The sequence below is a fragment of the Tachypleus tridentatus genome, chromosome 7, assembly GCF_004210375.1.
Source record: "Tachypleus tridentatus isolate NWPU-2018 chromosome 7, ASM421037v1, whole genome shotgun sequence".
In the NCBI taxonomy this organism is placed as follows: Eukaryota; Metazoa; Arthropoda; class Merostomata; order Xiphosura; family Limulidae; genus Tachypleus; species Tachypleus tridentatus.
In genome coordinates this window covers 84254277-84270282 of record NC_134831.1, presented here as the reverse complement: position 1 = coordinate 84270282, position 16006 = coordinate 84254277, and the positions used below count along the sequence as shown (strand labels likewise).

General features: G+C 37.7%; 1 protein-coding gene across 1 annotated transcript in view; it reads left to right on the top strand.

Annotated features, from left to right (window-relative positions):
• Positions 1–3721: 3721 nt before the first annotated feature.
• LOC143256075 (uncharacterized) overlaps positions 3722–16006 on the top strand; it is a 127747-nt gene continuing 115462 nt past the window's right edge. Inside the window, exon 1 of the mRNA XM_076512748.1 lies at positions 3722–3753. Within this exon, the coding sequence (XP_076368863.1) occupies positions 3737–3753 (17 nt within the window). The 5' untranslated portion in view covers positions 3722–3736. The remainder of the gene's footprint in view (positions 3754–16006) is intronic.

Sequence of the window (16006 nt, the reverse complement as noted above, 5' to 3'; positions counted from 1 at the left end):
TTTTTGGTTACCTAGCCAGCAAGTTAGCTCGAAACTGTTTTGACAGGTTGTGCCGGTTTTCTCGCAGGCCTATCTGCAAGTTTCGCCGTTCTTACCGGTCCCGGACGTCGGTACCACTAGGCTTTGCTTTGGGTTTGTTCAACTTGCTAAGCCGTGCCAATAAACTGTTCGAAATTGTTAACCAACTAAGCCGTTTAATTATTTTTAGATTAACTAATACTCTCTCTCTCTGCGCTGTAGGAATTTTCTTTGAATAGGACTCTGGATATTTCTTTCTTCGCCGACAATTTCAAAATGAAAATGGGGTAAGTTGGACACTTTCTTTTGTGTTTTAGTTTTACTTTGTAAGTGGTGCTTTGTGACACTTCGAACATCTTAGAAACAGATGAAGTGAAACTGATGAAAGGAAAACAAACAGGAATTTTAATCACTGGACGTATCGATTCGTAGTTTAAAGTGTTTATTGTACCATTCAATCTATTTGTTGTGACCTGGAGACTGTCTGACATGGCCCAGTAGTTAGGGCTTTTGACTCACAATTTAATTTTTAGGGGCTCGAATCTCCGTCACCGAACATGTTCACCCTTTCATCCGTGGGGGCGTTATAACATGATGGACAATCTTGCTAAATGTTGATTGGAGGTGCTGTCGACTAGCTTGCTGCCTTCCCTCTAATCTATCATCACTAAATTAGAAATAGCTAGCGCAGACAACTCTCGTGTAGCTTAGCGCGAAATTCAAAACAAACTGAACCAATTCGTCCCGTAGACACAGTTAAAAATGATTCATGTTTAAAAGTAACATATCTGTGTTTGTTTTGATTCTGTAAGAGTGTTCTGCCTTAACATGTAAAGTTCACCAACGAACAGCGCGTGTGAAGTAATAATATGGACGCCACAATGTTAATGTAACTATCATTTTCCTAGGTTATCATCTGGGAAAATGTTGATGACCGACTGTTTTTTTGCAGATTTCCCTTCAATTACAATACGGTCTTCGTACCTCTTCTATATTTCTTGCTTCTCTTATATTTTACCAATTTACACATTTTTGAAGGATTCTTTAAAACGTGTTCCCCGCTGGAACAGCGCCAAGTCTTCGGATTTACAACGCTAAAATCAGGTTTTTTGATTTCCCTCGGTGGACACAGCAGATAGCCCGATGTGGCTTTGCTATAAGAAAAACACACACTCATTCAAACTACGCAGTGTGCTCTTTTTAAAATCTCTCGGGTAACAGAGTTCCTTATTATTGAAATACTGACAATGTGTTACTGACTTTAATTTCTTTTTTATATATACATGTGTGTTTTTGAAGGAAACAAAATAGTTACAATTGGTTCTTATCTTGTTCTTTTTCCACCGGTCGCTCAGATGTAAATTTGACGGTTTATAAACCTCAAAATCTTGGTTGTATCTCTGCTATAGACACAGTACACACATTTTCACTGTAGGGTTTGTGCTCAAACAAACATACATAATAAGCTTTGTTTTTCGTTTTAATTGAACACAATGCTACACAAGGGGCTATTTCTGCTCTGCCCATCACGGGTATCGAAACCCGGTTTCTAGCGTTATAAGTCTATATACATACTCCTGTGCCACTGGAGAGGCATCTTTGTTTAAAAAAAAATAACGCATTCGTACCTGCATGAAAAGTGAATCGCTTAGTTATGGTATACAAACACCTTTATTGATAAATATTAAATCTGAACGATACTCTTGTATCGTGGTTAAAAATAGGGGCTAGTGTAGCAGTATCTATTATTTTCAATCTTACGTCTCCTTGTCCACAGTTTGAAAGTGTTTACAAAACCCGGCTTTATGTCCTACTGTTTCCGTTGTTTACTTGGCGCTCCAAACCGGTTCCTTAGGAGGTCGTGTACATGGTATGCAGAACGAGCTATGAAATACATTGCATGGAAGCGATTGTTTCAACTAAAAGAGAGATATGCGTATTAGAAGAAGAAATTTTATTGTAAAACATATTTACTTGCACTTGTGATTCAGATAAACACCAGTTCGTTAATAAATTGTTAGTTAACAGCAGTGGCGGGTTTAAGGTCGTGTGGGCCCAGGGGCTTATAATTTTTATGCACCCTACATCCCATGTAATTTTACATAGAATAAACTTATCAGTGGGTCACCTTTAAGTCCATGATCCCTGGCACTGAGCCCTTCTAACCCCTACCTAAATATGCCACTGGTTAACAGTTTATTTGTTACATTTTGCCCCAAGCCATTGATAGCTATCGAAAACAGGCGTCCCTAATTTGGAAGTAATAGAGAAAAGGGAAAACAGCTACTTTGCCAACGAAACTTGGTATTGACCATAACATTATAACACGCCATGGCTGAAATGGTGAGCTTGTTTGGTGACAGGATTCCAACTTCCGGATATTAGATTTCGAGTCGAGCGCCTTGCACAAGGCCATGCCAAGCAGATTATAGGGAACTCAACTATTCAACAGCACTGACCACAAAGCCATGTTAGGCAGACTAGAGATAACTCAACTATTCAACAGCACTAACCTCAAGGCCATGCCAGGCAGATAAAAGGGAACTCAAGTATTCAACAGCATTAATCACAAGTCCATGCCAGGCAGATAAGAGAAAACTCAACTATTCAACAGCACTAACCACAAGGCCATGCCAGGCAGATAAGAGGGAACTCAAGTATTCAATAGCATTAATCACAAGTCCATGCCAGGCAGATAAGAGAGAACCCAACTATTCAACAGAACTAACCACAAGGCCATGCCAGGCAGATTAGAGGGAACCCAACTATTCAACAGAACTAACCACAAGGCCATGCTAGGCAGATTATAGGAATTCAACTATTCAACAGAACTAACCACAAGTCCATGCCAGGCAGACTAGAGATAACTCAACTATTCAACAGCACTAACCACAAGGCCATGCCAGGCAGATAAGAGGGAACTCAACTATTCAACAGCAGTAATCACAAGTCCATGCCAGGCAGATAAGAGAGAACTCAACTATTCAACAGAACTAACCACAAGGCCATGCCAGGCAGATTATAGGGAACTCAACTATTCAACAGCACTAACCACAAGGCCATGCCAGGCAGATTAGAGGGAATTCAACTATTCAACAGAACTAACCACAAGGCCATGCTAGGCAGATTATAGGGAATTCAACTATTCAACAGAAATAATCACAAGGCCATGCCAAGCAGATTATAGGGAACTCAACTATTCAACAGCACTAACCACAAAGCCATGTTAGGCAGACTAGAGATAACTCAACTATTCAACAGCACTAACCACAAGGCCATGCCAGGCAGATAAGAGGGAACTCAAGTATTCAACAGCACTAACCACAAGGCCATGCCAGGCAGATAAGAGGGAACCCAACTATTCAACAGCACTAACCACAAGGCCATGCAGGCAGATTAAGGGTCAACTATTCAACAGCCACAAGGCCATGTAGGCAGATTAGAGGAACCCAACTATTCAACAGAATTAACCACAAGGCCATGCCAGGCAGATTATAGGGAATTCAACTATTCAACAGAATTAACCACAAGGCCATGCTAGGCAGATTATAAGGAACTCAACTATTCAACAGAACTAACCATGCCAGGCAGACTAGAAGGAGTTCAAGTATTGAAGAGCATTAATCATAAGACCATGCCAGGCGTATTAAAGTGACATTTAATGAAACTATCGAAGTGAATTATAAACAAATATTGATGTCATTTTCTCTGCTGCTTTATGCAGGTACAGTTAAGGTATCGTTTCATTAAATACATTTACCAGTTTTCGTTTTTATCTTATTCTGTGAGAGTTTTATTAATATTTTTGAGTTCCAATAGGATAAATAAGTATTCAGCTCGTGTTGCAAGTAAACCATATGTGTTGTTATATAAAACATATTTTGGTTGATTTGCTTCTACAACTTTTAATCAAACAATTAGTTTTCCAGGTTTATATTAGCGCTTGCAGTTAGTACTAAAACGTCACGCAGAAAACTAGATGCCGTCTCGGTAAGATAACCAAGTAAGATCGAAATAATGAGAACAATCGTTAATGAAAATCGCTTTTTTTTTTTCCGTCTTCCTAACCCCCGTCACGCCAAACATGTTCGACCTTTCAGCCATGGGGGCGTTATAAAGTGACGGTCAATCTCAATATTCGTTAAAGAGTAACCCTAGAGTGGCGGTGGGTGGTGATGACTAGCTCGCTTCCCTTTAGTCTTACACTGTTAAATTAGTGACGGCTAGCGCAGATAGCCCTCGTGTAGCTTTGGGCGAAATTCAAAAACCAAAGAAACAAACCAACCCTCTTTCTTCACTGTAGACAGCATGATTTGATGAAAAAGTCACACTTCAGTATAACTATAGTGAACAATAAATACAATGAACTTAGTTGTATGAATCTTCATTGTCAGCAATTTATTTATTCTCGAAACTAAAATATTAAGTGGCTGTTCTTACATTACCAAGCATTTCCAAGTGTTAATATCATTATCCTACGAAAGCCAGGTAATCAGTTTCTAGAATGAAATATACCTTATTTAGTTATTTAGATCATGCGCAATGGTTGCCTTAGCTATCTTTTCGTATTCTAACATTACAGCCGCTTGAGTCGCAATCTGAGGGTTGCGGGTTCGAATCTCCGTCCTACCAACTACGCTCGCTCCTTTAGCGGTGGAGGAATTACAAAGTAACAGCCAATCCCATTATTCGTAGTTAAAAGAGTAGTCCGAAAGTTGGCGATGGATGGTGATGACTATTGCCTATCCTCGCGCAGATAGCCCTCGTGTAGCTTTGCTCGAAATTCAGAATAAACAAACTCAACGTTACACTAGATATAAAAATTAGGTTTCTGCAGGTGTGTGCTAAAATATTTGTAAATTAAATGAATTAGCTCATTTTAAGAAAACTGGGCAGACAATGTGGTACACAAGGACGAGAGGCCCCTCGGTAGTGCAGCGGTAAGTTTACGGGTTTACAACGCTAAAATCAGGGGTTCGATTCCCCTCGGTGGGCTCAGAAGATAGCCTGATGTGGCTTTGCTATAATAAAACAAACAAACACAAGGACGAGATGCTAGTGAGTTACATATAATGTACACAAGGACGAGATGCTAGTGAGTTACATATAATGTACACAAGGACGAGATGCTAGTGAGTTACATATAATGTACACAAGGACGAGATGCTAGTGAGTTACATATAATGTATACAAGGACGAGATGCTAGTGAGTTACATGTAATGTACACAAGGACGAGATGCTAGTGAGTTACATATAATGTACACAAGGACGAGATGCTAGTGAGTTACATATAATGTACACAAGGACGAGATGCTAGTGAGTTACATATAATGTACACAAGGACGAGATGCTAGTGAGTTACATATAATGTACACAAGGACGAGATGCTAGTGAGTTACATATAATGTACACAAGGACGAGATGCTAGTGAGTTACATATAATGTTGTCTACTTTCAATTTTAATATTTTCTTGATAACTGTTATTGTTGTTTTGAATTAAGCACAAAGCTACACAATGGGCTATCTGTACTCTTCCCACCACGGGTATCGAAACCAGGTTTTTAGCGTTGTAAGTCCGCGGACATACCGCTCAGCCACTGGGGGACTTCTTGACAACTAATGCTCATATATGAAATAGCGACATTGAAATTATATGTTAATGAAACATCTTAAATAAAATAACACTGTTTGTAAAACAACTTTTGGTTTTTCTAGACAGGAAATTGGGGTCAGTGTTAACTTTCCGAACTTATCCTTGTTAAACTATCAGTAGTTTTCACTATATAACACCTAAACTATGGCATGACTACAGCGGAAGGTATGCGGATGATATTGGTCAGCTAATGAATGTTTAACCGATTGATTATATTGGTCAGCTGACGATAATAAGAGCTTAAATAATCGATATTCAGAAATAAGTTTGATTAATATGTCAATAATATGTCAAGTTGAATTTTAAACTAAGGTTAACATGTTTATATCACGCACGCACACACACATCTGTAAGTGTGGAAGAAAGCTCGTGACTCAATTCACAGCAGTGGCCGCTAAAGGTTATGACCCATTTTCATTTTATGACAAGACTCCATTGTCTTGGGATATATGTATCTATATACAGCGAGGCCTGCAAGGCAAGTCATTCACTTGTATGCCCAAATTCAATAACAGAGAAAAGTTGGGGTTGTCAGATATGTTGTGTAGAAGAAATTACACAAACCAAGGGTAATTTTTTTGTTTTGAAACTTTTACATGCCGCTGTACGCTGAATCCGAAAATGACATCACATGTAGTTTTACATAAGTGAATCATTTCCATTAAAATCGGGTAACATTTTTTATGACAAAAATGTTGACAACCACTAGCTGTAGATTTTTCTAGACCAATCGTGACGTGAGAGTCTTACTGATCGTTTTTGAATCCATGAGAAACACACCACTAGTATATAAACGGTTAACAGGCCGTATGACGTGTCATTTCAGGATAGTATCTGTTTTTGCGTGCACTTTATTATTTTTTTCTTTTCATTATTACTTATTCGTCGCTATGGCCCAAGAGTTTGTGTAAATGACTCAAACATATTCTGTTATTTTTGTGGTAAATTTGATCTAAGTAAGAGTTGTTATTTTCCGATCTGTAAAAATCTTTACGTAAAATAAAAAAAAAATGAATATTATTTTCGAAATCTGCGTAGCTGAACGATAGAAAATTTGTTATTAAAACTAAAACCACTTTGATAAACCTTAAATTAGTGGGCCTGTGCTATCAGAGTTATGTTTACTTCAAGTATCGTACAACCATTATAAATCAGACTGTCCGAACAAATAACGCACTAGCTGCACAGTTCATGTAGTAAAACTAAATCTTCGTAGAAGTGGCCCGGCATGGCCAGGTGGTTAGCGTGCTTGACTCGTAACCTGAAGGTCCTAGTGAAAGATTAGAGAGAAGACCACCTTCCGCCAACTCTTGAGCTACTCTTTCACCAACGAAAAGTGAGATTGACCATCATATTATAACGCATCCACATCTGAAAGAACAAGATGTTTGGTGACAGGGTATTCGAATCCACAACTCGCAGATTACGAGTCGAGCGCCTTAATCACCAGGCTATGTTAGGCCAAGGTGTAATAACAACAAAAAAAAAAGTTTTGTACGTAATACTGTTTGCAAAGAATGATTGTACGTTTGTTTCTGAATTTCGCGTAAAGTTACTCGAGGGTTATCTGCGCTAGCTATCCCTAATTTAGCAGTGTAAGACTAGAGGAAAGGCAGCTAGTCATCTCCACCCACCGCCAATTCTTGGGCTACACTTTTACCAACGGATAGTGGGATTCGAACCCGCGATCTTCAGATTGCGAGTCCAGTAACTTAACCACTTGGTTACATCGGGTCTGTATCGGTAAGGAAGAGTGAATTTTGTATTTTTTTTTATTATTATTATATCGTCTGAAAGTTTATGTTCGTACAACAACAACAAAAAAGCTTAGACATGATAGTGTTTGTGTGTCCAAGAAATATATCTAGTTTTTAAACTAAAATAAAACGTAAACTGTAACCTTTTTCCCCTGATAGCATTTAGTCTTACCAGTTTTCCTACCAATAAAAGTATTTTTATGACTAGAGTATCATTCTTAAAATAGCACAAGTATTAGCATAACGCCTATGTTCATAAACTCGATGCTACGGTTCGTATATTTAGCTTATTAATTCCCGCCAGTTTTATGTTGATTTATAGAAAAATGTACAAGGTACATTACGATTTGTTTTTCAGGTCATTCAACTTTATTTGTTCAGTTTTTCCCAAGAATGCTGAGTTTATTGGAAAGTTTTCTGTAATTCGCAGTTTCTCTTCGTCTCTATTGTTACCTCATGGTAATTATAGAAACTGGTTTCAATTTTCTTATCTCAGTACAATGGGTAGATACCACATAAACATTATCTATATCCTATTGTCACTCGAGGAGAGAAAACCACGAAACATTCCAATACATTTAGGCTTTACCGGTTCTTTCATATTTATAACTAGCCTCTTGGGATCCAGATGGTAAAACCAAAGTTTTGCACTGAATTCAGCAGCGAACGAAGTTACTAAGAACGTTGTATATCCAATATTAAACAAGTAATGAAACTGAACTGAGGGCTAGAGTGGAGAAGGGGAGGGGAAAAAATTCGCTTCCTCATCGTCCCGGTAACCCACATTTACTACACCCTAACCTCGTCTAACCGTTGAAAGTAACTTTCTGTATCTTGTGCGCAGGATTCTTGGCGCAACTTCCGTATACGATAGTAAGGGCGAGGAATATCGGGATGACACGGCTTCGATCACGAATTTCTACAAACAAAATATATGTGTTCTACCACATGTTGTTTTATACAAGTACCATAGAAAAGAAACAAGTGGCTTTACCATTTTTATCCGTTTTTTTGTGAGAATTATGTATTACTGAGTAAAGTAATATTAGAAAGCAATGTATTATTTTCACTTCCCGAACAATATTGACTATCAGAGATTTGTTGTTGCTCTCTTACAAGATGTTCAAGGTTTGTATAAGAAACCCGAGCTATTGATAATGAGAAATTCCAGGTTTATGTATGTGTTAATAACTAACAAATCCTAGCCATTCATAATAAGAATTAGATCCGAGGTTTCAGGATTATTTTCTGTTCGTATCAGAAACTGTATAGTATTTATGTTTCAGTTTGGTATATGTGGTTTTCCTTATAACAGACTTCAATTTTACCTAGAGGGCCTCTTTAGAAAAACAAATCACGTGATACAGATTGTCTCCCTCTCTGCTAAGTTTTCATATCCTAATCCTTCTGGACAGACTTAGTTTTCAGACCGCAAAACAATAATAATAGAACAAAGAATACGAACAAACAATAGTTTTTTTTTTATAGTAGGTTTAAGACACTTGGGTTAGGGCCAGGTGGTGATGGCGCTTGAGTCGCAATCTGAGAGTTTTGGTTTCGAATCCCCGTCCCAACAGACATGCTCACCCTTTCAGCTGTGGGAACGTTACAATGTGACTGTCAATCCCACTATTCGTGGGTAAAAGAGTAGCCCAAGAGTTAGCGGTGGATGGTGATGACTAGCTGCCTTCCGTCTAGTCTTTCACTGCTAAATTATGGACGGCTAGCGTATATAGCCCTAGTGTAACTTTGGGTAATATTCAAAGTAAACCAAATGAACACATTTGTTTTATCTGTTATTTTAATTAAATAAGCTTTTACCTAATACGTTTACCTATGATTTCAAAACGCGATGCTATAAACATCAGATTATTCTGCAAATGATTAAAGGAATGTTACTGTATTTAAACTGTTTTAGAACTGTTACTGTGTCACTCCGTAGGGAAAAACAGTCCCAGTTTTTACATTCTGGAAATATGGTAACCCTATTCATTATCGTGGTTTGTGTCACTCCGTACGGAAAAAAGAAAGTCTTAGTTTTAGTATCTGGAAATCTGGTAACCCTATTTATTTCCATGGTTTGTGTCACTTCGTACGGGGAGAAAAAGTTCTAATTTTAACTTGGGAAATCGAGTAGCCCTATTCATCATTGTGTTTTTGTCTGATATTGTATGTTGTTCTTCATTGTTTAATTATGTTGTTTCTGCATTAAATATTATTGCTTATGATTTAAAGAATTCCAAATTAAATGAGTTTTCGTTCACACACGTGTTACCCTTATCTGTGCGAGTGCAGTGTGTTAGTTCTGAGAACCACTCCTCAAGGTCTAATTAAGTGCGTTACTAAGACAGCGAGCTATATAGGGGGCGCTGACCTTATTCCAAACAAAGTTTTAGTAAGAAGAATGACATCGTCTGGCCTCAGGTGAGGACACACACACGTACACACAAACGTGTCTATTAAATATATCATTATGTATCAACACCGATTTTGCACCAGTGACACTGCCCTTCAGTCAGGCTATTAAAAAAAAAAAAAAGATGAAATATATAAGTTATATGAACTCGTGATGACGAGAAACCCACTTGAGGTAAAAAATATATCTAAAGACTGTTGGTATAGGTATTAAAACTTTAATCAAAATAAAATATAGAACAAAATTTTGACTTTCTTAAGTCATCTTCAGGTTAAAAAAGAAAGTGTAAAAGTGTAGGGATTGTAGGGGGCGTTGCAGTTAGACGTAGACTGTCCTTCGGATATATTAAAGTGGACAACTTTCAAAATATTGTTTCAACATGGCGGGGGCAAAAGTACCTGACTCCAAAAAGCTGATATCGACAACCAAAATAAAAATACAAACGAATGATGCTATGTTGTACGTAACAAACACATCTTATCGTGTTATAAAGGTTTCGTATAGTCAATCTTCGGCGAGTTCTACAGAAATAAAAATGAATATAATAATGTATATATATATATATATATATACTCACACACACAGTGTGTTGTTGTTTTCTACGGACACGAATAACAGTCTGACAAAATGAAAGATCAGTTGGTAGGTTTATGCAAACGGAGTGATGGTAATGTATACAAGAAAAGAAAGAACCTGGAATGAGAATAGGTCACGGCAGAAAAAAAAATCGAAGGTTAACGTTAAGAAGAGACAGGTCTATGACAGACGCCATCATCCAGAGGAAATGGCGAAAAACAGCACAAAATAAGTTATTTTAAAAAGGAAATTTAAAGCATTTTAATGTAGTATTTTGATTTGACGACCAACAAAAAATGGAGTAGGCTTAAATGGACAACGAACTTTACTACGAATGTAAAACACCAATAAACATTTAACGTTTCCACAAGGTTTTGTCCTAATCAGTACATGTTAAATTTTTAACAAAGCTTTCCACGTTACTCATTCCAGCTTTTTCCAAGATTTGTAAATATTTGGTTTGTTTTAAATTTCGCGCAAAGCTACGCGAGGGCTATCGGCGCTATTCGTCCCTAATTTTGCAGCGTAAGACTAGAGGGAAGGCAGCTAGTCATCACCACCTGCCACCAACTCTTGGGCTACTCTTTTACCAACGAATAGTGAGATTGATCGTAACTATATAACGACCTCACGGCTGAAAGGCGAGCATGTTTGGTGTGACGGGGATTCGAACCTGCGATCCTCAGATTACGAGTCGAGTGCCTTAACCATCTGGCCGTGTCAGGCCTTATTAATATTTAGATATTTAATATTAACGTTAAAGCTCTTTTATTGTGTATCTGCCATATTTGGACAGTAGAAGTATTAATTTCCCACAAGTTTAATTCTTTTAATAAGGCTGTTCTTTAATAAGCTTGTACATTTTAAATATGTTTCCCAATGTAACAATAACATATGGGGACGTAGCTACGGAAGAGATGGTGGTGGTGGGACGTCCGGCCCAATATTATAAGAAGCCTAAAAGGTCCAGTATCTTTAGTTTAAAAACAACAACTGATCTTGCTTGTAAATGACTTAAGCTCTTTGAATAGCAAAAACGAATCAAAGTTGTTTTTTCTCGAGGGGACACCAATTCCCGCCTTACTACACTTTTAATGCTGACCTAACCTTTGGTGTTGAAACAGGATCAGCAAAATTTCTTCAGTGCATCTACTGTCAATCTCTCTCACCTGGTGGGTATTTTCATAGTCAACTTTCGGTAGTACTTTTCTCTCGAAACGAACATAACGACGCACGTGCGTGTTCTAAAATGGCGCCTATCTACGAAGGAGAGAGGCCACCGGCCTGTCTAGATACATGTACGTACATTCAGAGCCGAGCCTGAGTTAGAAAAACTCAGGCGTTTATGATCAAACAGATTTTCAGACGCCAGGTTTTGTTTGTGGGAACTCATCCTTGAATGATTTAATAACATTTTTATGATACCAGTAAGTCGAGTGGAATGTAAACGAGAGAAGGCAGAAAATAAAACCTTTACATTCTCAGAAAGGTATGCCTATTTTACGAAAACGCGTGGGTTATCGGTTCAGACTAATATTCCAGCGCTTTGGAAAGACAGTCCCTTCTTCTGATGTGAACGATTTATTGTTTTCTGAAAATAAAGTCTTTATTAATAATAATTTATTGTTCAGGTATATATTTTATAATAATTATTATATTAAATAATTGATGTACCTTAAGATTGTTCATTTGATTGGTTATGTAATAAACTGACGTCATTACTTTATTAGTTGTATTTACATATGATGACGCAAGAGCCATTTGGAATTTTTAATTGTCGAACGTCGACTTTTGACTACGAACCAAAGTAATTATTTTCATGTTACAAAAATTCGTGACGCTTCTTACATATTGTATTATTAGTGGAGTTATAAAGTGAGAGTAAAGAACAGTGTATAATAATATGTTCACCACATTATACCTCATATATCCAGAGCCAAAAAGGCCTTTCAAATGTTATGAACTCTCATGGAGCTGGCTAGAATACGACAGACATTGTAGTAGTTGAGATTTATTTGTTTGTTTAGAATTAACCACAAAGCTACACAATATCGAAACACAATTTTTAGCGGTGTGAGTCCGCAGATATGCCGCTGTGCCACGGGGGGGGGGGGGACAGAAGTTGAGATACCCGTGGGCACATCACAGATTGCCCATTGTGCAGATTTGCACTTAACAACAAACAAACAAAATCTATCTATATTATCAAGTTCATTGAACGACAGTCACTATTTTAGTGTGAACTGGATTAAGTTAATAATGTGTGTGTTTTTTATCAATTTTATTTATGGAACTACAATATAATTCTTGTAATGAATTGTTCACGCTATCTTTTGTTAAAGAAAGTAATAACAGTGTAGGCAAAACAAAAAAAATGTTCACTCTTAATTTCATAATACAACTTTATCCCTAAACTGGGTTTATATTATCGCGACCTCTATTAAGAAGGAACAAAGACACATTACGCAGTTTTATGCCTTCTCCTGCCAGCCTTCAAGTAGGGTTAAAAAGCATCGAAATTTACAGCGAAACGGTACCATAAGCGATATATGGGCTAAATGACCAGATCAGAGACCCCTGAGGTTCGCCTATAGCCATACTTAATTTAGAAGTGCCGATTAGAGGAAGCGGAATCCGCCAATAGCAGTAACCAACGTCAAAACAGCCTGACTCCTACATTACTTGGCCACACCCATCCTATTTCAATAAACAGCACCCTATTTCCTCTAATCAGAAAGTTGGTAAAAAAGAATCCAACTATCAGCTGATTGTAATCGTACCACGAGTCTTTGACCTATTGTTTTTGTAAAGATTCTTTTGTTTGGCCCAAGCGTATTTAAGTATTCACACAAAGCTAGACAAGGGTTGTCGCCCGTTAGGTGTTTTTATTTTGAAACCATAGGCAAGAAAAAAAGCAGTTAATCGACAGTACCCATCTGTGGTCTCTTGGGCTACTATAATATAGTCAGGTGGGATTTGACATTCTTATAACGTCTCCAAACGACCTCCCAATATGAGAAGCTCCCAATAATAGGTGATTAATATTCCTAGATTTTCAGGGGGCCAGACCCCCTTGTTCCACGGCTCTGGTGACGAAAATAACCACTAGACCACGCTCCGCCGTTTCTCAATAAAGCATATTTTAAATAATATGTTCACACATTATATGGAACTTTCAAATATTTTCTTTATATTTAACGATGTTCAAGTACTGGTAATTTATTTAGCTCCCTTCTCTCCCCCCAAAAATTTCATGTCATTTGATTTGAGCAGTAATGTATTTTCTTTTCTTCTGCTTGAACGTACAAAAAGGCACCTATTTTACTGTAACATGTTTAATGAAGTTGGTTTTGGCCAGGTGGTTAAGACACTCGACTCGTAATCTGAGGGGCGCGGGTTCTAACCCCCGTCACACCAACATGCTCGCCCCTTTCAGCCGTGGAGGCGTTATAACATGACGGTCAATCCCACCATTCGTTGATAAAAGAGTAGCCCAACAGTTGGCGGTGGGGGATGATGACCCGCTGCCTTCCCTCTAGCCTTACACTGCTAAATTAGGGACGGCTAGTGAAGATAAACCTCGTGTAACTTTGCGTGAAATTCAAAACAAAACAAACATTTTAAATTTGTATCTCGTAGCGATTGCTACACTAGTTTACAATATTTCACGTACAGCAACGGTAAAATGTTTTAAGTGATAAGAATTTTCTCTTAAGATCACAAAGTTGTACATTTTAGCATAAATAAAATTTGAAAACATTGTTTAATTTGGAAATTGGTTAATTAATGTTTAACATCCAAGTGTTTAGGAATATTTCAATCACTGCCTCTAGAACTTTTCATTCTGATACTATTAACACAGGCTAAAATTGAAAAAGATGTTCTAAGAAAACATACACAATTTTCCGACGTAATGTACAATTTGGAACTATGACGTACACATAAGACCTTGGCCTAAAAGTTCCTCTATATTATTAGCTTAAGGGTCAGTTATTTGTCTGAGCAAGGTTCCTGTTGGGCCCATCTCCAAATCTTCAAGGTCATTGGGAATGAAATTACTTTCCACGTGTTGCACCAAGAGTTCATATACGGGTGAACTTGAAGGTAGAAAATGGCCAGAGATCTGCTGTTGATTAACTTGAAGGTAGAAAATGGCCAGAGCTCTGCTGTTGATTAACTTGAAGGTAGAAAATGGCCAGAGATCTGCTGTTGATTAACTTGAAGGTAGAAAGTGGCCAGAGCTCTGCTGTTGATTAACTTGAAGGCAGAAAGTGGCCAGAGCTCTGCTGTTGATTAACTTGAAGGTAGAAAATGGCCAGAGCTCTGCTGTTGATTAACTTGAAGGTAGAAAATGGCCAGAGCTCTGCTGTTGATTAACTTGAAGGCAGAAAGTGGCCAGAACTCTGCTGTTGATTAGAGGATTGTCGTAATATCTTTCCCATATTATTTTGTTGTAATAACTGGTTTTACAACTGATGAATAACAACCACATACAGCTTACTAGTACGTGGGATATGTACATAATAGGAAGAAAGCACACCCTTGAATACAGAAATGTAGTACAAAGAAAAATACGTTGTATTTCTAAACGTATTTCGTAACAACAACAAACAAAGCCACGTTTCATTGCCCGGTGGGGAGGTAGTCCATATTATGTGTGCTTAGCGTTGAAAGTTAACATGCAAAGTAACTTCAACTGGGCGCAGATAGCCTAGTTTCTTTGCGCCATGAAACACCAAACCAACCAACTTCAACTGAAGGAGGAATGCCTAGAGTATGTAGCATCTGAACAAACTAAGGACCATTTAGTTTGAAAACTAGTATTTTTTTGTTTTTGCAGATTATTTTGTAAGAAAGAACTTCGCTGACCCCACCGATTTCGAAGTACTTTACTTCCTGTCGCACTTTTTACAGCATAATACAGTTAGTAGTCTAGAGACCAAAAGTGCGTTTCTTGTTCCATTAAAACATGTGTTCTACTGCGGGTCAGCGATACGTTTTCCAACTTATATTTATCATATCCGGAGTTCCATTCCCTATGGACTGAACGTAGGTAGCCTATTGTGTTTATTCGCATAAAAAAATAATCAATTAATATGGTCAGTATGTGAGGGCTGGGCGTGTCATAGTGGTAACAGCGTGTCCTTGTGGTAACATTTCGGAACCACGACTCTCTGTGCATTCCCTGAAAAAAAAATGCTCCTTACGTTTGAGTTCACGGATAAATTATAACAATAACAGTCAAATACAATTATTCAGTTAAAGCACACCAAGAGTTGATGGTGGGCACTGTCGACTAGCTGCGTTTCTTCTAGTGCATCTGTTCCAAAATTTAGACAGCCCAAAAGGCCTTTGCGAAGCTTTCCGTGAATATTCGAAACAAACTAACCTGAAGTTATTATGCGAACGTTTCATTTCTGAAACAAAGTAATTACTTTTGTGTTTACTCTGCTAGTTAAGTTGACTTTTAAAATTTTTATCTGTAAATATTTAGCTACCGTATTTTCCGGTATATAGAACGCACCACTACTTTTAAGGCTATCTTCAGGAAAAAAAACAACAACAACATTTTTCACAGTTACCA